The 25,881-nt window shown below is 39.5% G+C and overlaps 1 protein-coding gene across 1 annotated transcript in view; it reads right to left on the reverse strand.

The window, feature by feature from the left end:
* ERC2 (ELKS/RAB6-interacting/CAST family member 2) overlaps nt 1-25,881 on the reverse strand; it is a 728,571-nt gene that overhangs the window by 253,694 nt on the left and 448,996 nt on the right. Inside the window, exon 11 of the mRNA XM_049640744.1 lies at nt 8,642-8,777. Within this exon, the coding sequence (XP_049496701.1) occupies nt 8,642-8,777 (136 nt within the window). The remainder of the gene's footprint in view (nt 1-8,641; nt 8,778-25,881) is intronic.

Below are 25,881 nucleotides of genomic sequence, written 5' to 3' on the forward strand. Positions count from 1 at the left end.
ATCTATTAAAAAGAGGTTATTGATGTTGGGGTGACATGCACTGTGATTTGCAGGTGCTCCCCTGACTAACCTCTGGTAGTCATATCTCAGGGTAAAGCTGCCATAATTACCCTGACCAGGAAGAGTTGGTTTAATTGTACTGGTTTGTTTTTTTTTTTTTTTGATGCATGTTGAACATGACTGTCCTTTAGGGATTTCTGGGTCCCTAGTGTGTGTGAGTTATCATGTGAATTCTACCTCTGAGAAAATAAGGTGTGCTGTCAGCATTATTTTCTTCTTTCAATCCCCTTGCCTTCAAAGTGTGGGTTCTTCAGTAATTCCTTCATTTTCTCTACTTTGAAAATTATACTGCACCTGCTACAGATGCTCCCAAGTACACACCCTAAAGGTTTCTTTTCTCAGTGACTTTTAATGCACTTTTGGTTCAGAAACTTTTGCCTGGGGAATCAATTTCTTCAGTTTCCAAGAGCTGAGGTTTAGTCTGACCTTCACAGGAAAAACTTTTTTTTAAATTTTGTTCATGTTTATTTTTGAGAGAGAGAGAGCATGAGCAGGGGAGGGGCTGAGAGAGAGGGAGACACAGAATCTGAAGCAGGCTCCAGGCTCTGAGCTGTTTGCACAGAGCCCAATGTGGGGGCTCAAACTCACAAACCGTGAGATCATGACCTGAACCAAAGTCAGACACTCAACCAACTGAGCCATTCAGGCGCCCCTCACAGGAAAAAGTCTTAAGCATCAGTATTTCCTCAAAGCTTTGACTTTAAGGATACCTACAATTGCAGATGAGTCAGTGAACAACTGCCTGAGGCTCAGTTTCCCCATCTATAAAACGAAAACATACAAACTTGCCCCCAGCCAATCCCAAGGTCAATGGGAAGATCCAGCATGAAGATTACCCCCATAGAAGCACTTTGAGAAGCACCCAGAGCTCTGGCTGGGATTTGTTGTTATTGCTGTTGACTAAACTGATTATCTGCAGTGATTTTAATAAACATATAAAAATGGTGTCTCCAGTTTATGGTCCAAGCCTCACCTCAAAGTAAGCCCAGAGGTTAGAGTTAAAGGTAAATAGAAGAAAGGCAGATTCTACAAAGCAAGCCCCCCTCTCTCCTTAGACCTGAAGTACATCTATGAAAGCTTCTAATTCTCACTGGGGAGCACAGGGGAGGATGCATGCTGTCTTTCCCTTAACAATTTATATTTCAGGGACCAAAAAGAGAAAATGGAATAATATCTAAAAAATAGTCTGATCCTTCTTAGGAGCCTCCTTCAAAATGAGTAAGAGATTACTATATTATTCCATTAAGTTTCCTTTCTCCATCTCCCATTTCCTCAAGCTTTGTCATCCCAGGGCATTCAGGACTCTATTTCCATAATAATAATGATTTAATTTGACAAATATGTTGCATTTCATTCTGTAGGATCTTCAGCCTTTGACAAACATTCACTTTGCTGAAGACTGTCTAAGAGCCACTAATGGAGTGAAACCTGAAAACCCTTCAGAAAAGAATAATGAACCCCACTCTGTCTCCAGGGGGTAACTCAGTAGGTAGATTAGGCTACCTCTAGGTTGATTAAGGGTACACCTCTCTTTTCCATAGAAATATATTGTGTTTGTACAGAGGGGCTGTATGAAGTGGAAGATTAGGTCACAAATCCTCAGGAAAAAGCAAAATATGTTTCTCAGAAGAAACATGCAAGTTACTGCACATTTGGAAAAACAAACAATACTTTATTGGGAGGAAAGAAGAAAAACTCCATATAAAGTTTTATTTACATGATTTCACCGGGCTTCTTGGAACATTTCTAACAAATGGTTAGTTCTCAAATACATTGCACAGGATGCCTCATCACCTCTGACAGTCTATGAGTTACTACAAAGAGTAACGACTCAACTCAAGGCTACCAGAAACTAATTTTCAAATAAGATTTTCTGAGACTGCCTATAGGGATCTGTTGTAACAAAAGTCATTTTTAGCTCATGGGGGATTATAGTGTGAAAGAAAAACAAATGTCAAAATAAATCCCCAAGGAAAGAAAGCACTTCTGTAATAAACCTCAGTCCTACCCTCCAACATTCTGTGCCCTCCGCAGACTCAAAAATATACTTGAGTATTTCTTGTTGTCTGAAACCATGAAGAGTCTGGAAATGTTGGACGTGGCTCGGTCCACATTTCAACAATGTGATGGAATTTATTCACAACTTAATGGAACATCCCAATCTCTACACATCAAGATTGAAAATCCCAAGGCAAACAAAACACCTTGCATTGAGTGTTAAAATAAATCATATTAAATTCTAATGCAATTTTGAACAAATGTGGATTTTTCTTTTAAACCTGTGTTTGGAGAACTTTTCGCATCTTTCCATATGTTGAACAAGATGGCTGAAATGGAGCCTCCCTAAATCACTCTACACTGTGCCTACTGAACAGCCATGAAAAACCAGGAACTGAATAAACGTGTTTTGACAATGATGGATCTCTTAACTCCACTGGTCAGGTTTCTTCTAATGGTAGTACTTAGAAGTGTACCATAACACAGGAACACAGATCACAGTTAGAGTAACAATTTCAAGCTTAGGGAATTGAAAGAGAAATGAACTTAACTCAGTGACTTGGAGAGATGAACATACAGATATGAGGCTTAAAAAATTGCTGCTTAAAACATATGTGTCCCTCTGCAAAGAAACAACTTACTAATGCTTGGGAACTTCATAATGAACTATATGTTTTGCTGAAAGCTATGCATTTTTTGAGGTTTATGTTGTTTGTTACACTTCCTCTGTTAGCTGTTACACTTCCTCTAACTCTAATTGGAGAAGCAAAGTAAAGGAAGTCCCCTTGGAAAAAAGACATGGATGTAGAGACTCACACAAATTGAAAAATAAAATTGTCTTTCTAGCTTTTTTTTATTTCTTAGAACTCTACTAAAAGGACAAGAATAAATGGGAACATTCATTTGCTTTTTAAACTCATCACACTTGGGTTTAACCACTGGCAGAGAAGAAACTTTACAGTTCCCTGGGAACCTATAATTTGGAAACGGAAGCACACAAGAACAGACTTTAGTTTTCAGGCAATAAATTGAAGAGAATTCTGCAGACATACAACAGAAAAAGAACATAAAATATTGGCTTGTGCATTTCTTAGAATGTTAGTTCATTAACTCGATAACTGCACAGGGAAAATTGCAGCCAAAATCTACAAAGATGTCCAATGGGATTTCAAATTGGCATATTTACTCAGCAAGAAATAGCTAGAGGCTGGGGGTATGGGGTGGGAATGCATCCCATTCTGGTAATGACGATTTAGTGTGAATCTCCGGAAAGACACCTTGTTGAAAAATCTCCATGCAATCTCTAAGGGGACACACAGAAGCCCAAAGCCCCAAGGCCAGACATAAATATCATCCTCTACAATCTGTGTCCTGGAGAACAGTTCTACAGAATTGTACAAAAAAATCATGATCTTATATTCACCTTTAACATACAATTCAACATAAACTTGAAAAATGTTTTAATTTTCCTCCTTATTGCCCAATATGTTGTTTAATGTTTTATTGGAAACTCGTTTATTGTTGTATGCTCTATATCTGTATTACTCATCAGTATAAAATAGTTGCAAAGGATCTGTTGGACAATACTCCCAATGGTCACTGATTTCTATGGTTAAAAGCTCATTATCAGTCTCTCTGGGAGAAAGCTCTAGTAACTGAACCCTACATAGATCAGGTACTGTGCAAGGCCCTTTCATACAGTGTATCTTATTTAACCCACCCAGGGAGGTAGAGACTGTAATTCCCACTTATGGATGAAAAAATGTGAGAGTCAGAGAGGTTCCCAGCCTTACTCCTAAGCTAATAGTAATAAGGGTCGGTATTTGAAAACTGGACAGTTCAGCTTCATGGCTCTTTATCTCTCCCTTCCTGCTCTCCTTGCCAAATTCTCCAAAACATGATTTAAGAAGTTAAATCAAGAACACTCTCTATTCCTATAGATTGTGGGTATTTTCTCCAAGGGGCAATAATTCAAGGTATTCAAGGTATTTTCAGACAAAAAAGGAAAAGGACTCAGGACAAATGCACTAAACTGTCTTCTGTCCTTAATGGATCAAGCTGGGCTAGCTAGGGTGCTGGTCTCTTCACTTGTATCATGAGAAGCCAGTGGGATCAGAATGCAGGGCTGTGCAACAGAGACAACCAGTGGTCAATTCCATTGCACATGTGCTTCAGAGAACCCACAGTGCTTTTTATAAGTGAACTAAACCCATAGATTCCACATAAAAATTTCTATTTTATGGCAATCATAGGGTCTCTCAACCCTAGACCTACCTTTGTGGCAGCATTCAGCCAAAGTTTGGTGGTCTCAATTCCTTTTGATGAGCCATGGGCTCTTGAGTTCTTCACAGTCCCTACCACTCTCTATCACATCCATATACTAGGATGTAATTTTCATTATGTCTATGTCATTGTTTTTTCTTATGTAGGGAAATATTTCTACAAATCCTATCTCTTTTGACAGATTGAACAATTGGCCTCAAGCCCTTACCCTTCCTTGTATCTGCCCCTGTAAAATGTTCTCTTCATGGGGAGAGTACTTCCCCAATCCTTGCTTATTTGCTCAGCCATGTGCCTTGTTTTGGCCAGTGGGGTGGGGTGAAAAAATGTCAGTTTAAGTCTAGGCTTTATCAAACCTTGTATGTTTTTGCTTACTCTCTGTGCCTCTGCTACTATTACTATCATCAGAAGAGTTTCTCCTAAGTCACTGACACCACTTCAGCCTGAGTCTCAGAATAAAAACATGTGGAATGGAACTGCTCCAGCCACCCACAGACCTGCAGTGAGAAAAAGGCGTGCCCACCCAAGTCTACTCTGGAGAAGCTGAGCCACTTAGCCTGAAAAATCTGTGAGAATAACTATTGATGCTTTAAAGTCATGGAGTTTTGGGATGATTTGCTACACAGCATTATTATGGCAGTTGCTAACTGATACATCTTCACCAAAAAGGAAAATTAAAAGGCTGAAAGAATGAGACATAATAATTTTTTCTTACATGTGAACCTGTTTCTTATTTATGCTAATAACCTAGACCCTAAAGGCATCTGAGTTTGCAACTCCTGCCATAAAACTATAAACCTAAGAACTAAAGAAGGTTGGGTTTGTGAAATGTTTCTTAGCATGACTGCATATCTAGATTGGACTAAAACGGCCCAGTTTTTGCCTGTTGCTATTATGTCCTAGTTTGAATATATTCAACTTTGTCTCCAATTTTAATAACAGGCTGAATCTCTTCAATCTCTCCTTTGGAATCTGATCCAACAGCTATTATTGTTGCAGAAAACACTCTACCTGATATTTCTCTGGATATGATACCTATTTGGTTGGCTGATTCAAGAAGTCAGCATGTCCAACCATTACAAAAAAACTAGTGTAGAAAAAATCAAATTTAGTAGGTGTCAATCCCATAACTACCAACCAATCCACCACCCATGTAACCAACCAAACAAGATCCTAGTTGACAGACACTTATTAAAAGGATTAAGAAGCTAACTCATAAACAGGAAATACTTAAAACAACAGTAACATTAAAAAATCAAATGTCCCAAGAAAGGAAAGTTCTGTCCTCAAAAGGCAGTAATTATTGCATCTGAGTATATCTGCTTAACAATCCAAGAAAGTGGGAGTTTCACTCTCTATTAACCTTAACCAGAGACATTTTCATCAAAATTAATTGTGATTACTTTTTATTGCATTTCAAATGCTATCCTTTATTTGGGGTGGTCAGGAATGCAACTAAGTAATTCCAGACCATGCTATCTTTTATGAATAGGTCTATGAGGTAGTCATCAAGGCCCCTTATAAAAATATTGCTATGCAAAAGTTCATGAGTCAAAACAAGACATTAATTTCCATAACTAGATGTGTCCTTAGAAAAGAAATGACTATAAATAGAAATGACAGCAACTTTGATGCTCAACACGTAACAGAGTAGAACTGTATAAATACCCACATACATCATAGACAATTTCACAAAATGTTCCTTTTACCTTTTCTTCGTTCTCATAATAACAGTTAATCATTAACACTTACTATGAGCATAGATTGTGCCAAGTACAATTCTAAATTCTCTATATGCATTGACTCTAATCTTCAGAGCAACTCTGGAGTAGATGTAATTGTGATTAGTCCCATTTTACAGATGAGGAGACTGAAGCCAAGGGAGAGTAAGTCATCTGCCCAAGCACATTCAGCTAGTAAATTCTGAAGCTTGGAATAAATCCTGGGTATTCAAGCTCCAAAATCAGTTAAAGAAAGATAGTAATATTTACATCACTGAAAACGACACTGAATTCGTCTGCTATGTTCTGTGCCCTGACTGTACCTTGCTCTACTCAGACTCTATACCTTTGCTGATGGTTCTCTTGCCTGGAGTGCTGTCCCTACTGCTGCATCCCTCCCATGTCAGACTCATCCAGCTCTAATCCCAACTGCTCCATGAAGACTCTCCACCACTCAACAGTTTTCTTGTTGTCCTCTTACAACTCTTCTCCAGAACTCTCACCATCTAAAGATGGTCAGATTAAGTTTGAGTCCTGGTTCTGCCACTTACTAGCCAAGTAATCTTGGGCAAGTTACGTAACCTCTCAGCATCCTTCTTCTCAAACATCAAATGGGATAACAGTTAAACCACCATGTAGATGGTTGTAGTGCACTCTATAGTTTTACTGTCCAGCATAACTTCTACCAACACACTCCTTTCTTTTTTGTGGGAAGTCACCTATTCCCACTCTCAGCCCATATGACTTGGGTGTGGCTAACCCCTATCCTCTAAGCTCCAGGTGGTCACATCCTGGCCTTGTCAATATATGCATTCTTTCATTCTTTGAACTTTTGCTAGAACCACTAAGAAATAACTTTTCTCCTCCCCCAAGGTGACTGCGCTCACAATGGAGGCTGGCTGCTGATGGCCATGGTTGGCATCACTGTGGACAGCTTTCCTAAGAATCAAAGCAACAAAGAGCAACTATGAGTAGGGTAGAGATGGATTCCTAATGCCACTGTTGGAATATCTGAATGAAGTCAGGCCTGAAGTCTACCCTTCAGTTAACTGTCCTATTCAGTTAACTGATGCCCTTTTTTGCTTAGTTAAGACTGAGTTGTGTTCCTGTCACTTGCAACTAAGAATCCCAACTAACCCAGCTCATATAAGAATTAAATAGGTGCTATAAAGTACACAGCACAGTACCTAGTATACTGAAAAATTCTATAAATGATAGCTACTACTGTTATGGTTCCTCTACATTAGTTTCTTGAAAGCAGGGAGACCCGGAGTCAGGTATACCTCCACTCTTTTACTAGCATGTCGCTTGATAACTTTTCTGAGATTCCAATTTTACCATATGTAAAATCACTAACACTGTGGTGAAGAAAAACTGAGACTGTATGCCTGGCAATAAAATGTTCTACAAATTTTAGTTCTCATTATCTCAGCCTATAGGCTCCAATTTAATATCTCATATGACTGGGGGGGAAACCAAGGTCCAAAATCCTGGGACAAGAACATGGAGGAAGTTGTGGATTCAAATAAGCTAATGGTCCATGTGAAGGTGGTCCCACGCCTGAACAAAGGACCTGATGTTACTACTGTGCAAACCAAATCAGGTATCCAAACAAAGGGGCTTGACTGAAACCATAAAGGCAGCTCTAGGATACAGAGGAAAAAGAAACTAATATTGACTAAGTAATCTCCATGTGCCATGCTCTGTGCAAGACATTTCCTTGTATTTCCTACCCTAGAATAATTACTTATTTCTCTTTTGGTCAATTAAAAAGATGAACTGTGAGTACATATTGAAACTATCTAACTTCTTCTATCTCCAAGGAGGAAACCTGATATATAACTACAGAAAGACACTAATTAATAAGCAAAATGTAACATGAACTCTGGCCAAGTTGAACTTAAACTACTCTGTTTAAAGCACATTGGAATAAATAAAGGAACTTCAAAGCAAATGCCCTGTTTTAGCCTGAATGTTTTATTGAGCACATGGGGAGAGCTCCTTTGCCAAAAATAGGGATGGTTAATGAGGAAAAATTGGTGTTTTCAGTCAGCCAGTTGGTTTCTCAGATAGGGCTGTCCGTTCAGAGATAACTATATTCCACAGAGAAGACAGAATAATGATCTGCCTCAGAGCCTCAGAGTTTTGAACAAAACAAAACCAGTTTTGTAAACTATCTGAAAGCATCCTTTTTCAAATACCTTCTGTGATAACACGCATACATTACCCTTCTACAAACGCCAAAGCCACTTAAATATAATTCTAAAAGGAGGATGCTTCTATGTTTTAAGCTTAAAAATATAAATGCGGCCCTTACTTTTTAAGGTGAGGTATAGGAACCAAGAGACTCTGTGCAGTATTAGATTTTATAGCATAATCAGCTCTTCTTGGGCACCATTCTGAAAATGATACTCCATAATTGTAAAGACATATTGGGTTCTCTGGGAGTACACGGTTAGTGCTGGACTCAGAGCTAAGGCAAGGCCCCCATTTCTGTGCATATTTTTCCACAGCAAAGGATGCATGTCAGAGGAAGTCAATCTCCAATTATTTAGGTATAAAGAGGAGGAGCCTGAGCTCACCTGCAAGTGCTGTGAGTTATCAGCCATGCTATCTTCTCGCCTGCGGACTTCTTCCAGTAACTGGGCATTCTTCTTCTTTTCCAACTGTTGGTTGTGCTTGAGGTTGGCCACCTTTTTATTCTGATCCTTCATGTGCCTGAGAAAAGTCAGCAGAGTGTGGTTAAATTCAACCACTGGAAGATCATATGTTATCACAACATGAGTACTAAGGATAGAATATATTGACATGGATTCGGGAAAAGGTGGAACTTCAGATTATTCCGAAATTCATTTAACCACAAGTACTTATTGATCACCCACTTAATGCCAAGTGCCAGGATGGCACTGGGGCTGCTGTAGTGAATGAGGTATGTATAGTCTTCACCCAACTCATGGAGCTTTAAGTCTAGTGGGAGAGGCAGACCAGTACCAAGGAGACACAACTTAGGTTTCCTAAGCAGGGGGGTGGAGAGGGGTGATAAATCACATGCTGTGACAGATGATGACGTGCATTGCATGTGTGGACAGGCATTGAGTGGGGGGATGACTTTAGGTACTGTGGCCAGGAAACCTCCCTAAGGTGGTAAAATATTGGGTAAGACTCCAAGGAGCCAGCCAAGAAGTCACCAGTAGAGATGCTCCCCAAATGCAGGGAACAGCAAGTGCAATTCCCAAGGCAAGAAAGGACCAACTACTTCTAAGGACTGGAAGGCTGCAGTGAGGCTAGCCCAGGGCAAGGGTCTGGAAGAGGGGTAGAACCTAGGACTGCAGAGGTAGGCAGGACTCAGGGAATAAAGGGCCCCTGGTCTATGACAGAGAATTTATTCTCTTCTAAGTGGTTGCTCTTCTAATTATTATTATTCTTCTGGATCATGTTCCTATTCTGAGATCATAATCCATTACTTTGATTTTAAAATAACAATTACAAGGTTCCAATCAAATACATTGTCATCACTTAGCTCAAACAGAATAACAATTTGGGTAATCATCATGTTAAGTAAAGCCCTGGTGTTCGGATTAAGAGTTCTTAATGAATCTACAGGATGTCAAAGTGCAAAACCATAAAGTAAGCAAGTGAGTAAAAGATTACAGACAAAGGATGGGTTAAAAAAAAGTGGGGGGAGGAGTTATAGGCTTAATGTGGACTATTTCACCAGCAGCGTTTAGCAAAACATTCCACAGATTTAGGCAACCATGTCCATGGCAGCTGGTATAAATCTAATCTCACACGTGAGGAGGCAGGAGGGCAGTACAGAGGGCTCAGGAGCACTGATTCCAAAAGAGGAGGGTTGCAGAGCAGAATCTTTTGGGATCCTTCCTGACCCCAATTTCTCCTCCCCAGTATTGCTAAGTCAGCTGCTGTCAATGAGCCTGGTTCCCAGAGCAAGCAAGAGAGAATCACTGCTCTGATGGAAATGTGCACAAGATGAGAATAGATGATACACAGCAAACATGTCAAATTGAAACAATTACTAATCAAATGGAAGACACTCTCAATAAGAAACTTTTATTTCTAGTCCTCATAAAATTATATACTCGGCTACTCCCTTCCACTCCAAGAAAATGAAATTCAAGAGAAGTGTTTATTAAGCTGAATGATCTTCTATCAGGAATTCCTACTAATGAAAATATTCTGAACACTGGTCTTTAAGAATATTTACAGTACCAGCTGAAGCAGTGATTTTAGTATTCCTAGTGACACTTATTAAAAGGATTATGGTGAGAGAGAACAGCCATCTACTTGGTCAACATTGGGATTAGATAATTTTTCTCTGATATTTCCTTATTTGTATCCTATACAAATAAGTAAGGTACACATCTGAAACTACCAACTCAAGTCTATATGCTAATCTTCTTTTAGGAATCTTTTGGTTACTATAAAGATGTTGAGAACAACCTCTTGCTTCCTAATTGAACAAGGATATAGTATTTCAAAACTCATCCCAATCTGGGGCAAGCACACTTTCCAGTTCAGGAAATAAGGTCAGTGCCCAGTAATAGGATGTGATAGGTCAGTGTTATTAGAGAGATTGTTTAAGTAGAGGACATTTTTATAAAGAAATACTTTTTATATCTTTAAAGCACACATTTAACTAGAACCAACTGCTAAATGTTTTTTACCCCAAGTACCACTGATAAAGAAAATAGACTATTATCATGAACATCATTTGCATAATGAACTCCCACAAAGTTCTCAGGGCAGTGTGAACATATACAGACCTTACTTTCAGGAATATTTCAGTTTTTTTTTTTTCAATCCAAAAATAAAAAACAAACAAACCCCCAAATCCATGCATCCCTTAAAGCTTTCCTTTTTTTTCTAAATTTTTAAGTTTTTATTTATTTTTGAGAGAGAGACAGAGCAGGAGTAAGGGAGGGCAGAGAGAAAGAGACACACAGAATTCAAAGTAGGCTTCAGGCTCTGAGCTATCCGCATAGACCCTGATGTGGGGTTTGAACTCATGAACCATGAGATCATGACCTGAGTCAAAGTTGGACACCTAACCAACTGAGCCACTCAGGCACCCCTAAAGCTTTCCTGAAATACAAATAAGTGGCTAAGAAAAATGGAAGACTGAAGTCTGGAAATTCAAATGCTGTCTGACTTGGGACATGAATGACTGGAAAAGAAAAACTTGGTTGTGAATGGCACTACTCTGAATTTGGCTATTTGGATGCATGCACAGCAAGGTGATGAAAATTATCATCTTATCTTCGTAGACATGAGCATCAACAGATATGTATAAAGTACACACACTCCCTTGAAGAAGTGCTATTGTTTTCAAATATATTTCTAGCAGCAGAACTCTTTCTTCTAATAAAAGCTTACTTAAAAGCCAAAAAGGAAAAGAAGGATTGCTCTGGTCGAGGTGGGAAAGAGATTAAGAGTGAGCAGAACCTCACCTACTAGACAGTCACTCTCTCAAGTATCCCTCAGAGAAGCCAAGGTTACCTGAAAGAACAGGTTGAAACAGCAATTTATGGGGTAGGAGGAGAGGGAGAGAATTCATGAAATTTAAATATATGAGATCCCCCAATAAAGACAAAATACCCCCACAGAAGCTCACTAGACACTTGCTGAAGGAACAACCAGTGTGATTTTTGCTAGTAATAACTTCAGCATCTCCAAGAATAAAATCTGTAGGTGACTTATCAGTCCTGCATCTCCTACCATCTGCAGAAGTAAACCCACATGCATAGATAAACAGGGCTAACCTCCATACAGCTCTCAATTGTACTAAACTAAGGAAGTTAGAACTCCTGGGGTGCAGAATGCAAAGTCCTCTAGCAATACTGTCTGAGAAGAAAGTGTCATTGATACCCACTTCCCAAATTCTCACCCACGAGGCAAATCAGATTCTAAGCCTCTGCCAGAGACTGACCTGCTCCATGTTCAGAAATAAAGTTTCCTAGGGATAAGCTTTTTTTCTTCAGGGAAACACCATTAAAAATATATCCAAGATGCAAATTTTTAAAAAAGCAGTTATGGGGGCACCTGGGTGGCTCAGTCAGTTAAGCGTCCAACTTCAGGTCAGGTCGTGATCTCACGGTTTGTGGGTTTGAGCTCCACGTCGGGCTCTGTGCTGACAGATTTTGTGCCTGCTTCGGATTCGGTCTCCTTCTCTCTCTGCCCCTCCCCTGCTCATGGTGTGTCTGTCTCTCTCTCTCAAAAAAAATAATAAACATTAAATAAAAATTTTTTAAAGCAGTTATGGGGGAGGGGTTAGGTTGGTTGGAGAGTACAGTGGTAGGGTCCGTTTAAATTGACTAGTGTCATTAAGCAAGTCATGTCACATCATTAAGGAATTGGGATTAAATAAAAAAAATTCCAATAGGTATCAAGATCAACAATGGCTACTATATTAAGAATGAATATCATAGAGGACAGAATCCTGCTATTTTTCACTAGAACAGTGGATCAAATTAAAATTAAAATTAAAATTAGAAAGTATTCCCTAACTTATTGGTGAGAAAGTGTCAGGCTTTATGGCCTCTAGAATCACATAGCTGGGAGGCAGTGTGGAGCAAGAGGTGCATATGCTACTCTAAGTTCATATGTATATTGTGTATAAAGGAGAAAAATCAAAACTTCTTTTTTTTTAATCTCAGCAGAAACAAGATGCTGGTTTTTTGTTGTTGTTTTGTTTTTACCTACCTTCTCTCAAACATCTTAAAAGATTGATAATATCCATTGTTGGAGAGGATACCAGAATCTAGCTCTCTCATATGATGTCAGGAGGAGTGTAACTTACAAAAATTGGTTATAAAATTATAAACTAATTTGGCAGTAGCCACCAAAGTGTCCATACCTTTTTCCCAAGAAAACCCAATTTAGGAAAGTAGCCTACAAAAATGTCTGCACATACGCATGAATATTTATGCACAAAATTTTCATTACAAAATTTGACATTACACTGTCAAAGTAAAAATTTGAAAACTGCCAAATCACCCATCAGAAGGAAATTGGCTGAAGAAATCAAGCACATTCATATTCTGGAACTCCAAGCTAGCTAAGAACTGAAGTATGGACACAGAAAAACCTTTAAGACATATTGTTAATCAAAAAAGAAAGCAGGCAGCAGAATAATACATATAGTCTGATCTTATTTATGTTAAAATATAAAAGCCTATTTTAATGTTTATTTACACATATCCATGGAAATGGAAACTGCTGCAAACCCCACACCAGTCTGTAAACATTGTACCACTGAGGAACAGAATGGATCAGGGAAGAAGGGGGAGTTCCCATGTGTTACTGTATGCGTGTGTGTGTGTGTGTGTAAGTGAGGTATAAATACATATAAGAAAATGCACAGATATTAAGTATAAAAATCGATGATTTTTGACCAATCAAAATATAGAGCATTGCCATCACCCAGCCTCATGTCCCTGACCCCTGAGAGGAAGTGGTCACTATCCCAGATTTCATCTGCATGGGTTTGTTTTGTGTGTTCTTGAACTCATATACATGGAATCATACAGTACATGCCCTTTTGTGTCTGACTTCTCTGACTCAGCATAAGGTTTTTGAGGCTTATTCATATTGTGCCTAAGTTCCATCTTATAGCTGAAATCAAGTGGTATTCCATTATATGAACATACTACAGTTTGATTAGCTATTCCCTTGTTAAATGGATATTTGGGCTATTTCCAATTTTTTGCTGTTGAGAATAAGGTTGCAATGAACATTCTTGTACCAATTTTTTGTGGACATATGGTTTCATTTCTCTTGGTTAAATAATAACTAGATGTAGGTATAACTGGGAGTGTAAAATGGTGTAACCTCTATGGAAGACAATTCTGGGATATAAGAATTTTCCAGGAGCCACTGAAGGGCAGGAGCTAGTAGCATAAACTCTGGAGCTGGTTGCCTGGGTTCTCATCAGAAGTCCACCACTCTCTAGCTGTGTGACTATGAATAAGTTTCTTAACCTCTCTGTACTTCAGCTTCTTCATATATAAAATGGAAATAATTGTAGCTAACTCATAGTGTTACTGTGAAGAGCTAATAGGTTAGTACAGGTAAAATGCTTACAACAGATTCCAGCATGTTTCCTCTGCTTCATTCTTAGCTCATAATATAAATGTGATCATGTCTTGTGTAATGTCATGAATACATATCTAGTGTCTTACTTCCCACATCGGAATAGCAGCTATTTGAAATGCCTCAAACAATGGACTTTGGAATGCATTATCAAACCCTCTGTGTCATTCATTTAGCTTTCAGTGTGCTTTACTTAATAATAAGATGAGATGCATTCCTGTAAGGCTAACCTAATGGAAGCATTGCAGGAAGGTCACGACAAGCATGGGTAAGTGAGCTGGGATCCTGAAGTGACTGCACAAGTAGATGGCCACACACACAATGGAAGCTAACAATGAGTATTGCATGCAGAATTTCTGATAATAACGGCTTTTACTGTAACCACTGAGATGATTCCACTTTTTTAAAGCTTGCAAATACCATTCAGTATTTCGGCATAGCTATACATTTTAGAAAGCTACATAACTATTCCAAAGATATTTTTATAGCACATACAAATGTGCTAAGTGTCATGAGCATGATAGTCCTTCCTGAAAGACAAAGTATCTGGCCAGCTGTGGCTACTTGAATCCAGCTCTCCTCCCAGCAAAGAGCAGCAAGTAGGGCCAAGGTCTTAGGACTTAGCTCCAATATGACTTAACTCCCCCTCTTCTAGAGCCCATATGCACTCTCCCCTCCCTCCACTGTTGACTTCCCCACCCACACTGGGAAAACCTACAAAGCAGGTCACACAGCAGGAGCTGGTCACCATCAGCAAGAGAAGGATTTGTTTTTCTTGTAGATATTTCACTCTGGAGAAGTTCCGAAGGGCTGACTTCCTTCAACTGTTCTCCCTTATTCTGGCCCCGAAGAACCTCCTCCCTTCAGATATCAGTAGAGCACCACCCTAAGAATGGATGCACCTCAATGGCTGAGTACCTACACTAAAGAGAGCAGATAGTAGGGGACTCCTATGGAAGACCCCAAGGAGAAAGCCAGGTGCTCTCTGATACCCCTTGTCCTCCTCCAGATGCATTTGGTAGGACTGGCATGTACCCACAGGACACTCAAAGGGAAAAGGCTGGCCTGTTTTTCATACTACTCAGGACTCAATGTTTAATCCTGGGGCATCTAAGAACAAGACACTGTTGCTGGTGAGCAAATCATACACAGTTACAAGGGTCACATGACCAAAAAGCCTGGCTCCCATTTACTATTCATCAAACAAATGTCTTGCTGCTTAGCTTCCCATGTAGGTGTCATGACCCAGAGAGCACAGACTGGTCATGTAGGTCTGAGAATGGTAGCCCTGGAGTGATTGTTTTTCTCACTGTCAAGTGATAAATGTGTTGTGATGTTCTACATTACTCTCACTGGAGACTGGACTATATGCTCAGGCTTCTCAGCCCATATGGTCCAAATTGGCATCACCAGGAGAACCCAAAGCAAGGTTGACAGACCCACAAGCATCCCCTACTGCAGGACACCATGGCTCCACCTATCCCATGGTGCTTTGGTGCCCTGCAGGAATGCAGACAGGGAAACCCAGAGTATGCAGACCCTTTGCCTCCATCACTCCTGTTACCACAACACCTCAAGTCACCATTATTTCCTGCCTAGACCATGATGCTCTTCTCTCCTCACTGGTCTCCCTGTTTCTGCTCTTGTGCCCCCTTTAAGTCATTCTCCAGCCAGCAGCAAGAGGGAGTGTTTCAGAACAAGTCAGATGATGTCCTTGCTGATGTACAATCCTCCAACAGTTTCCCATTTCCCAGAGAATAGAAACACACATCTGTGGAACCGACCAGCCTCATCCCACATGATTTTCACCTTTACCCACGGAATCCAAAAGCCAGTCTTCTTTCAGTCCCTCTCACCACGGAGCACAGACATGTGCTGGTCTCTCTGTCTGGGGCTCCCCCACCTTTTCCTCTTATAGCCATCACTCCTCCTCTGTGGCTGACTTTGATCCTTCAGATCTCAACTTCAATGTCTTCAGAGTCTTCACAGGGGCCTTTTCTGGGCATCAAATCCAACAATATCCCCTCCCTTCACCAAAACTGCTACAATCACACTCCATGCCCTTCCTCTAGCGCACCCCCCACAACTTGTAATGATACGTTTATTTGCATTTTTCACTGATTACTGACTGTTGCACCACCAGGCAGGCATTACTGTCAGAACAGGGCCAAATCTTGGGGTATTCACAACACTGAAGGAATAACTTCTAACCTCATCCTCTCTGGCCCAGGCTACCCTCACCTCCAAGTTGGGCAATGATGCCAGCTCCAATTGGTCCATTTAATTCATTCTCTATAGGAGAGGGGAAAGAGTATCTGATACACAAACAGAATCACATTTCTCTGCTGCTTAAAATTTCTCATTGGATTTCCACTACCTGTGGAAAAAGTCATGCTTCTTCTCATGACTCCTACTAGGTCTATCTTCTGCCTCTCCAAGTATTATCTCAACCTACTCCCTCTACTCAGCCACATTGGCCTTACATTTGCACCCTTAATACACAGAGTTGTAAGATCCTCAGGACCCCTGCACAGCACTTTCCTCTTCTAGAAAGTTCTTCACCTCATTCCCATCTCAGCCCTTATATCACAGGTAATTCATATGTATCCCTATTAGGAGGTCTTCTGGGAAGCCTTGGTCAGTCTAGAAAGTTGGATCCTCATATTACAAATTCCCAAAATATGCTGTGCTTGCCTTGCTAAGAACTCAACACATTTCTGATCCTTTAATGTCTTCCCTGTTCTGCTATAAGCACCCTCTTTACAGTGATCTCAACCATCTTATTCTCGTCTTAAAGAATCCAGCACAATGCCCACTCTGCTGTCACTAACAGAGTTATTCTGGATTGAATTTAATTCTAAAACCTGCTCCTGTTCATTCAAAGGATGAAACAGGTCCTTTGTGTTGGCTAGGTGTTTTATGTGAACCCATAAAATTATTTAGGAATGTGTATCTAGGGATTTATATGAATTAAGGTTGCCCTCATATTTGTTTCCAGAAAGGCATTTTCTATAAAGAAGAATTCAATTTCATGTAATGAATATCAGCTTATTGTCAATGAGATGGTATCTAGTCAAAGTGAAAAGAAATCAGACTGGACAGCTGATGAATACAACTGGGCATTACTACCTGCCACCAGCACAACAACAACACAGGTTCTCATTCCTATAAATGTATTTTTTTGAAATTAAATCCAAGATCTAAAAATACGTGCCCAAAAGAAATGACCCAGTACAGTATCTCTTTCCTAATTTAATTCATAAGCAACAGATGGCTTTTAAAAGTCTACATGGTTCACAGCAATCTGATGGCCTTTTTTTCATTTATGCTGCTGAGAAAAGCTTTCTGAAGTCTAAAAATAGGGATTAGCAAACTTTTTTCTATCAAGGGCTAGGCTAGTAAATATCTTAGGCTTGGGGAACCATACAGCATCTGTAGAAAGTAACCAACTTTGCTTCAACTTTGTCCTTGTACTATGAAAGCAGCCACAGATAACATACACAAAAATGGGCATGGCTGTGTTCCAATAAAACTTTATTTACATGAATAGGTGGCAGGGCTAGACTTGGCCCATGGGCTACAGTTTGCTGAACCCTGGTCTAGACATGTTCTAATACTCCTATGTAGTAATGATAAGCACAGGCAGCACATGCGCACATCATTGGAGGTGCTCTAAGCACCTTACACTTATTAGCTCACTTAATACTCACAACAACCCTATTAGGCAGGTCCTTTGATTATTTCTACTACTGATGAGGAAACTCCCCAAAGTTGTAGTGCGAATGAGTGCAGAGGCAGGATTCTCAGTCAGTCTAGCTCCAGAGGCCACCTCCATCCCCTCAATCTCTGTACTATGCCACACAACTGTGGAGAATGTTGCCGAGTTCCTTCATACCACTCTCACTTTCTCTTCTCCCAGGCCGCCCCCAAAAGGTCTAAAGAATAACAACGGAAATTCTCAGAATACAATCTCTGTTCTGTAGTCCAGCCACTTTAAGGCACACCACTCCCAACTTTATAGGATGCCCTGAGCTGCAACTCGGTTGGCTATTAGAGAACTAGATACACATGAGGTAATTACCCAAGAATATTGGCTCTCTACCAGGGGAGCCTTGGAATGGAAGGTGGGAGCTTAACAGCTTCAAACTTCATGGTGGCAGCAACAGTTACTGAAATGAAGACCCAGCTCCGAAGCAGAGCACAAAACCAACAAGGACGCCATGCAATTTCCCTATTAATTTCCGTTCTCTGAACCCGTTAACCTCAATGTGACCACTTTTTGAACAAATTATTTGGTTTTATGGATGAATCTACAATAAGAAATGTTTAGTGTATTTCATATCCTGGTACTTCACTGCATCATAATGAGTTTGGCTCTTCCTGTACAGACAGATTTAATCAGAGACAAAGAGTTTAGAGATGATAAAATAAGTGAAGATAAAAGTAGATGCTCAACAAAAAGGGCAAGAACAATAACAGATAACAGGTAACAGATCTTAGGACAGAACTTCTGGAAACATGGGGGCAAACTCAAGTTAGGGCTAAGACATAAGGTTAAAACTCCTCTCCAGTTCCCAACTCATATCTTCTTGCACATCATTTACTTCTCAAATAAAAAAAAATCTAAACACTTTAAAAATAAAACATTCCTATAATTGCCACAATTCCAGGGAGTATTGTATTCTTCTAAAAGCCTACAACTCCACTGTTAGACACAGGCACATTAGGGCCAATTTGGTAGGGTGTCAGTTGTATTTACAGTTTGGGGTAATATAAAAACATATGGAAACTGTGAAAATTGACCCCCGGGGGGCTAATGTTGGAGGAAACCAACATTCCACAGTCTGGCCAGAGGTTGGGGGCGATTTGCCCAGACAATATACAGCCAAAGCAACCTATGAGCACAGGGGCACTTCATGTATGCAAGACCTATTTTTATTGCATCCAATCTGGAATTGGTCTGCAGCAGCCCAGACATAAAACAAAGCAGAGGTATAAGAAGATAAAAATCTTATATGCTGATTTTCCAAATTAAAGTACAGAAATAACGTGTCAGAGTTTATATTATTTCCTACCAGAAATCAATGTTAAAATATTGCCATATAATAAAAAAAACCCTCTGTTTTTGGATGTCATATTAAGTGCTTAAGAACTATAAAAATATAACCTCAGTTAAACAAAACAACATCCTTACATGGAGAGTATTTTTATCCCCATTTCACAGATGAAGAACCTGAGGTTTAGGCTAACATCATATATCATACAGTTAATAAGTAGAAACCCAGAATTGGAAGGATCATTTCTATGATGCCAAAGCTCATGGTCTTATCTATTATGCTACATGAGAATAATAAAATATTATTGTACATTATTATGAGATCTTTGCCACTAAAGTAAATGGAGCATTCTAGCCAGACCCAGACATTCCTTTTTGAGAGTTACAATCTTTTTTTCTCTAAGAGGGAGGCAAAGCACTAATCTCAATAAGTAAGTTATACTCTCTTTAGGATCTGGTCCAAGGTATGGCTTATCAGACCATCCCAAAGATAATCCAGACTAACACTAAGTCAGTTTTCCATTGCTGTGCAGCAACTTAACACAAACTTAGCAGCCTAAAACAACACTTATTTATTATCTCACAGCTTCAGTGAGTCAGAAGTCCAGGCACAGCTTGGTTGCTCCCTCTGATTCCAGCCTTACCAGGCTGAAATCAAGATGTTAGCCAGACTGCATTTCTTATCTGTTGGCTTAACTGGAGAAAAATGTGCTTCTAGGCTCATTTGGGTTGTTGGAAGAATCCCTTTTTCTTGCAGCTGAATGAATGAAGTTCCTAGTTATTACTGGCTGTTGGCTGGAATTGGAGACAGCCCTCAGGTTCTAGAAGCTGCTCGTAGTTCCTTGACATGTGGCCCTCTCCATGGGCAGTTCACAGTATGGCTGTTTGATTCTTCAAGGCCAGCAGACAAATCTCTCTCCAGTCTCCTAAGATGGAGTCCTATACAAGGTGAAGTAATCACGGGAGTGCCATCCACCACCTTTGCCTTATAACATACCTTGTCCAAGGGACTGGCACTCACCACCTTTGCCACATTCTATTGGTTAGATTCAAGTAACAAGTCCTGCCCATGAGGGGGATTATACAAGTGGGTGAAAACCACAGAACAGAATAAAAACAAACAACTTTAATTACTTAAAACTTTCTAAACCTTTATTTTATTTTGTTTGTGCTAATCTTTCAAAGTACTTCACAATCTTTTTATTGTCCATTTCAAACTATTTAGCTCAGTATCTATCTAACAGACTTCATTTTTCCATTTCTCAAACTTCTTCCAAACCATATTCACCAGTGCAACCTAAGGCATTTGGAAGGCATAACTTATGGCCAATGAGGGGTTATGGAAATTTATGCATCCTTTTACTTTCCCAAGTATTTATCCCCATGACAACACACTGCAAAAATAAATGCCTGTTCTTTCCACTCTTTTTCTCATAACTCAAATCTCTTCTAACTTAGTCTAATGACAATGAGTAAAACAGAATCACTGGTGGGTGGCAGATGAAATGAAAATCAGTGAAGGATAACAAAGTGGCAGAATTATCGGCAAAGGGGGCATAAGCCACTTCCCCCCAATTACATGAGAAGGCAGAACAAACCACTTCCCCACACAATTGCCTCAGCACAATTAACCACTTCCAAAATCCATCACTATGATGCCACCTGTTTCAATTCCACTCAATGATGTTGTTCTAACTCAGTGGTTTACAACAGTGTTCTGGCAGCACTAGCTCTGGGGGATGTCACTAATTTTTAGAAAAACAAAAACAAACAAAAAAGGGTTAGGACCAAACAAGTCTTGAGGACTTAAATGTAAAAAAAAAAAAAAATGTGAACAGGTTTCTTATATCGCAGAACTTTCCAGAGCCTTTACTATTGTGAAGTGCACTGTGAATCTCTAAAAAGGAACATGGCAGGATATGTTTATTAATTTGACCCAAACCCTTTTCCTGTCCAAGGATCATCCCACTGAATTATTGCTCTGATGTATAAAGTCCAAGGAATAATAGTGTTAATGAGAGTTTCTCAAGTTTTAGTTATTAGTGTATCATCTCAGTGATTTTTGCTATAACATGCACTACTTGTGCTACTTAATATTTTTCTTTAAATATTTTTACTTTACATACCTTTTAGCCTTAGATTCTTTCTAAGCAAGAATTAATGAAGTCATATGTTTATATTTGATCTGCAAGTTATGGATGTTCTATACAAAGAGGCATAATTAATAACATACGTAAGTGCTCATCTGTACCACATAAAAGCATCCTAATTTTTAAACACATAACTGACAATAACAAAGATTCTCAGGTACCACCAAAGTCATGACTAGAAATGATAGAGACAGCATTTAAGAATGAGGAGGAACAAGAGCTAAATCCCCCTCTTCCTTATATGGCCGATGAGATTACTGCTCAGAGCAGTTCAGTGACTTACGTGTGCACACGCACACGCGCGCGTGCGCGCACACACACACACACACACACACACACTCAGGTAGTATGTCTAAAGCCCTCAGCATACTGAGGGAAGTGAGAGGTGAGTCAGTCCCCAAGTTTCATCATTAGAGCTTCCATTAAGATGTCTCCTTTTGTGCAGTACTAGTGAAAGTCACCCTTTCTGCTGCGGTTCAGCAATTTCATTATTCCTAGGGAGGTACAGAGCACTGATCTTCAGTCTCTCCTTAAGAAATTTCAGCCCTGACAGAACTGATGATTTTGCTTGGAAGCAGAATAGTGCCCTTCCTTTGCTTTTCACCAGTGGGTCATCCAAGCTGAATCAGGATGGCCTGGATCAGTCCTTGATTTCAAGCTAGAAACAGGTCTAGAGTAACAGTGGGACAAAGTGAGCTTAAGAGCCATGACTTGAAGCCTGATTGCATGAGTTTAAATCTCTGATCAACCATTTCTTCACTGAAGGACCTAGGATGGGTGAATTAATTTTTTATATCAGTTTCCTTATCTGTAAAACAGGATATGAACAATAAAATAATACTTACTCAAAGGAGAAATATATGAGATAATATGAGTACCAGTATATACTAGGGGATCTATAAATGCCACCATAGAGCAGTTTTAATGATAAGGACAAGAGTAATGATACTAGTGGCTTCTGTTCTCCATGCTTCCAGGCTGGCTCACCTTTACTCAGTGACACCTGGAAAAAGCTGTTGGAAAGAAGGTTACCAATGCCCTCAACCCCAGGACCCAAGACTCACAAAGTGCCATAAAGGTGGCACCTATCTGAGGTGCTGGGTTATCTCAGTTCCACAATTAAAAGCTCAAACTTTAGGAGGCAGCATGACAGGCAGATTGAAGGGTTCTGGAGGTCATATGTGGGTCACGTGTCTGCCTCTGCCTCTACTGGTTGTGTGGCCTCCAATCTGGGTTCTGATCTAAGTGGCGCTGAAAACAATAAAGACATAAAGATGTAGCATCCCTTGTCTCCCTGGGTTTGTAGAGCAGGACTTAGCTCTGCTATGTAAGTTATGACAACTCCCAGCCACCTCTCAATCATAAAATATATTTGGCAGCTCTTACTCCACCTATCCTTCTTGTGAATCAGTGCATTCCTGTTCTCTCAATTGCCTATGGAAAGGTCTTCTACTTGATGACATTTACTCAAACCAAAACAGTCAGAGAGTACCAAGAGCCAGCCTAGACCTCTGCGCATTTCAGGAAGATTCTGAAAAATACAGTGAAGCTCTCAGACTTCCTCCAGAGACTATCTGTAGACGCCTGAACCCTCTCATGCTTTCCTCTTCCTGACACAGCCTACTTCCTCAAAGGACCCAGTCTTCCACACTGGACTCATGGTAGGATCTTTATCTGGAGGGATGCAGGAAAACCCTAAGCATCCACAGGAGTTTTCTCATGCCCTTTCTACTTTCCACCTGGATGGCAAGACTTCTGGAATTCCCAAGGGCAGGGTGCCCCAACTTTGAGGAATTGTGGTCACATCTAAAATCCACACAGCAGCCACCAGGACTCAGGTTCATCAGCATGCATGCTAAAGAAAGGTAGCATTTTATCGGCATTTCTCTGGACAGGACAATGTATATGTTTATTACTCAGGACCACTCTATGATGTAGGTATTACCATCCCCATTATAAACTAGAAACATGAGGATGAGCGAGCAAGCAAGCAACTTGCTTGGAGGGCTCCTGCAATTAGAAGAAGGCAGAGCTGGGTTCCATCCCAACCTGTTAGACTCTACAACTCAGGTCAGTTTCCTAACCTGTCATTGTTCTTGGATTTAACTCACTTGCTAACACTTGCTAACCAGGATAATCCTCCCACGAAGATAAGAACAAAAACAAAAACAAAAAACTGCACCATTATCTGGCTATAAGATTTTTTTTCCCCAAAGCTATGCTACCACCATTCTTCATCAGCAGTTCCAAGCATCTTTTCTTCTTCTTACCACAGAAAACTCAGCAAAAGCTCTGTTTCTTACACCAGGAGATACACACACACAAACATACACACATATACACATACATACACACACACATATTTAGTTCACACACACATACTACTTAAACTTACTACACATAAAAACTTACATATACCTATGTATACTTATATTTCTTTCACACACCACACCTAAGTGATGACTGTGAGGGCATCTCTCCTTTAGGTAAAGGCTCTATCCATTGTATAAAATAAGACACCACAGGAGACTAAAAACCATCTGAGACTCTGTGAAGACAGACAGACAGACAGAAGGAAGCCTGCTCTCACACTCCTCATGCAGCATTCAAGGAAATCATTTACCCAGTGAATAGCTGAGGCTTGGGGAATTATTGAAGTTGTATAAAATTCCTACAGGATAATGACGAACGACTGTATTAAATGTAGCTGTCATGTAATTTAGAAATAAGAAATAATATAAACTCACATTGTATAGACTAATTTTCCTACACCACTAAGTGATAACTCATATTAAAATTTTTCGTTTCTATGAGAAAAACATCATCAATATTAATTATATAAATAAGAAAAATATTTAAAATTTAAGATGAAGCAGAAGAAAAGGAATTCATTTAAAACTGTAAGTGTTCTGTTCTATTAATGTCTCAACCTCATATTTTCACTTTATGCAATGTTTCCTATTACTAGTGAGTTCATTTGCTAGTTTAAATACTAAATTATTTCTGGTTTTATTTTATAAAATGAGAATTATTTTTCATCCACAGAAGAAATTGGAAACAAGAGAGATTTTCCCTTTTCCCAACTGAAGAAACTGAAAACCCCTATAAATTTAACATATCCAAGTTCAGCCCATGAGGAAAGCAACATTCTATTAGAAAATAACGTGTCAAATTCTTACTGCATGTTTGTACCACTTAACTCAAGTCCTATGTTGCTTGTATTTTTAATTAATTGATTTTCTTTCCATTTGTTCTTTCTTTTCTCTTTTTAAAAATACCACATTTTAATTTGGATCTTCTAAAAAACCAGGCTCTCCATTTATGTCTTGGAATATAGAAGGGAAATAAAGAACTCTAGCTTTTCTAGATGTTGGGATTTAATTTTTACATTGTTGTTTTGTGGAAATCGATTAAAGGCAAAGTCCTGGCAACACGTGAACACATGATGGTTAAAAAAAAAAATCACAAGTTTCTCACTGACTGAACTGTTGGGAATGGAATATTTTATGATACAGATTTACAAATCTCTATGAACTGGAAGCATTTCCTGGGCAATTAATCAAGGGGAACTTTTATGTAAAAACACATCTCGATTGAGTTATTCACAAACGATCCCACAAGCTGCAATGACTAATTGTAAGTCTCAGACCTGGGCAGTTTGCTGAAATGCTTTTCTTCAGGCCATTAAAAATACCATGACAACATACAAATTCGACAAGAAGAATAAACTAACTATGGAAAGTTACAATTACAGAAAGGAATTATTCAAAGTATGTGACCCCATGCACAAAAATGATGCACGTTTATTTGATACTGCAGACTCTACTCTATTTTTTCCCTTTGATAGGTCTGTTGTAATTCTCCCTAACATTAATGAGAGATATGTGCTAAAAATGAATAGCTGCTAACTCTAGCCATCTGTGCATTCCTGGTACAAATAAAATTGAATGTCATCACTACCCTATTGGATTTCTCGGTAATGCTCTTTGCTGATAAGAACTTTGAAAAAATACCAATGGCTTTTTTTTTCTTTTTCTTACTCATACAAAGCATGCCCATTCCCCTTGCTACATAAAGGAGTCTATTCTACTCTGAATCCAGGCAGCCACTAAGAGGTGGGGTGAGATAAATCCCTGCTTATCAAGATAACTGTTTCCCCACTCGGTATAAATGGAGACAAAGTATAGCCAGACTCGAATGATTAAAATGGCCAAATTCTTAGCAGGTTAACTCATTACTTTTCATCCTTCTCTTGCCAGCCCTGAAAGCTAAGTAGCTGTCTTAACAGCCTGCAGCAATCACTTCCAAACAACTCTCTTGCCCTACAGCTACGCTAAAACGGAGTTAATTCATTTTCCCTTTATGAATTACTGGCTGTCAAGAATTTGAGAAAGGTCCCAGGCTTTAATGGAGACCTCTGAAAAGAGAGACCATGTGCTAGAGAACCCAAGAAGGTATGCTGGGGAGCCAGAAAAGCTGGAATATTGGAAAGGCACTGGTTAGGAATTGG

This window comes from Panthera uncia, chromosome A2, assembly GCF_023721935.1.
Source record: "Panthera uncia isolate 11264 chromosome A2, Puncia_PCG_1.0, whole genome shotgun sequence".
NCBI lineage: Eukaryota > Metazoa > Chordata > Mammalia > Carnivora > Felidae > Panthera > Panthera uncia.